Source organism: Perkinsus marinus, assembly GCF_000006405.1.
Source record: "Perkinsus marinus ATCC 50983 genomic scaffold scf_1104296941788, whole genome shotgun sequence".
Lineage (NCBI taxonomy): Eukaryota > Perkinsozoa > Perkinsida > Perkinsidae > Perkinsus > Perkinsus marinus.
In genome coordinates, this window is record NW_003212367.1 from 1 (window position 1) to 1,017 (window position 1,017).

At 49.5% G+C, this 1,017-nt stretch overlaps 1 protein-coding gene across 1 annotated transcript; it reads left to right on the top strand.

Moving 5' to 3' along the window:
* Window positions 1–85: 85 nt before the first annotated feature.
* On the top strand, window positions 86–1,009 carry Pmar_PMAR020837 (conserved hypothetical protein; the record flags this gene model as incomplete). Its single annotated transcript, XM_002781574.1, has 5 exons — window positions 86–184; window positions 241–419; window positions 470–617; window positions 666–830; window positions 875–1,009. The coding sequence occupies 5 exons, from the start codon at window positions 86–88 to the stop codon at window positions 1,007–1,009; spliced, it is 726 nt and encodes a 241-aa protein (XP_002781620.1).
* Window positions 1,010–1,017: the final 8 nt, after the last annotated feature.

The following is a 1,017-nucleotide window of genomic DNA, read 5'->3' on the forward strand; positions in this document are numbered from 1 at the left end:
CGAGTCTGAGTTTAACGATCAGTGAGTGCCTTTTGGTGGTTTTCCGTAACCAATTTGACGTAGATATACCAAGTATGGTTCGTCCATGTCCCATCCATTTTCGGAGTTTTTGCCTTGGCCCACCGGTCCGAAGTTGAAGAGTTTCATCGACCGCTGCAACGAGGAGCTCGACGGCCTCAAAGAAGTACCATTCACGACTCAATCTCGCAGAATCTTCAGCGGACCGCTTCGCCCTGTTAGGTTCTCGAGTCTGAAGGTGTTATCGTGAGACGCCCCGATCCTGCGTGCTGTGATTTCAACGTCCGCACCAAGACACCCGATTTTGAGAGCCCGAACCAATACTGCGCTGTCTGTCCTCGTGACGTCATTTGTACGATCGGCAATGAAATTTTAGAAGCCACTATGAGCAAGAGATCTCGGTGAGGGCTACATTTGTCTCCTGTCGCTCTATCCTCTGCATCATTTTCAGTTATTTCGAGTACCGCCCATACCGTAAACTCTGCCGTTACTACTTTGACAACGACCCCAAAATGAATTGGGTCTCGGCCCCTAAGCCGCTCATGGCAGACTCGTCTTACAATCCAGAGTTCTGGACTTGGAACGAAGAGCAGAGAAAGGTGATTCAACTCTGTTTTATCCGACTCCTGTGAAGTGGTACCACTCAGGCCAACATGCATGACTATCACTTTTGCTGTAACGAGAATGAGGTCCTCTTCGATGCCGCTGATACCCAGCTGATTGGAGATGTGATGCTCGTCCAGCACTCTATGACCACCAACTTGGCCGGCATTCGTTGGCTCAAGAGACAGTACCAGCCCAAAGGCATCACTGTGAGCGTGGCGGAGTATGGAGAGGAAAAGTTTTCTCATTTCAGGTCCGTACTCTACATTTTCCTTACGATTTATATCCGTCGCATATCGACTGTACATTTGTCAGTGTCAGGCCTGGACTAGTGAGCCACTCGAGTAACTCTCTCTTTGCCCGCATTAGTGTCCGTGGTAGGTTTTGACCAATCCT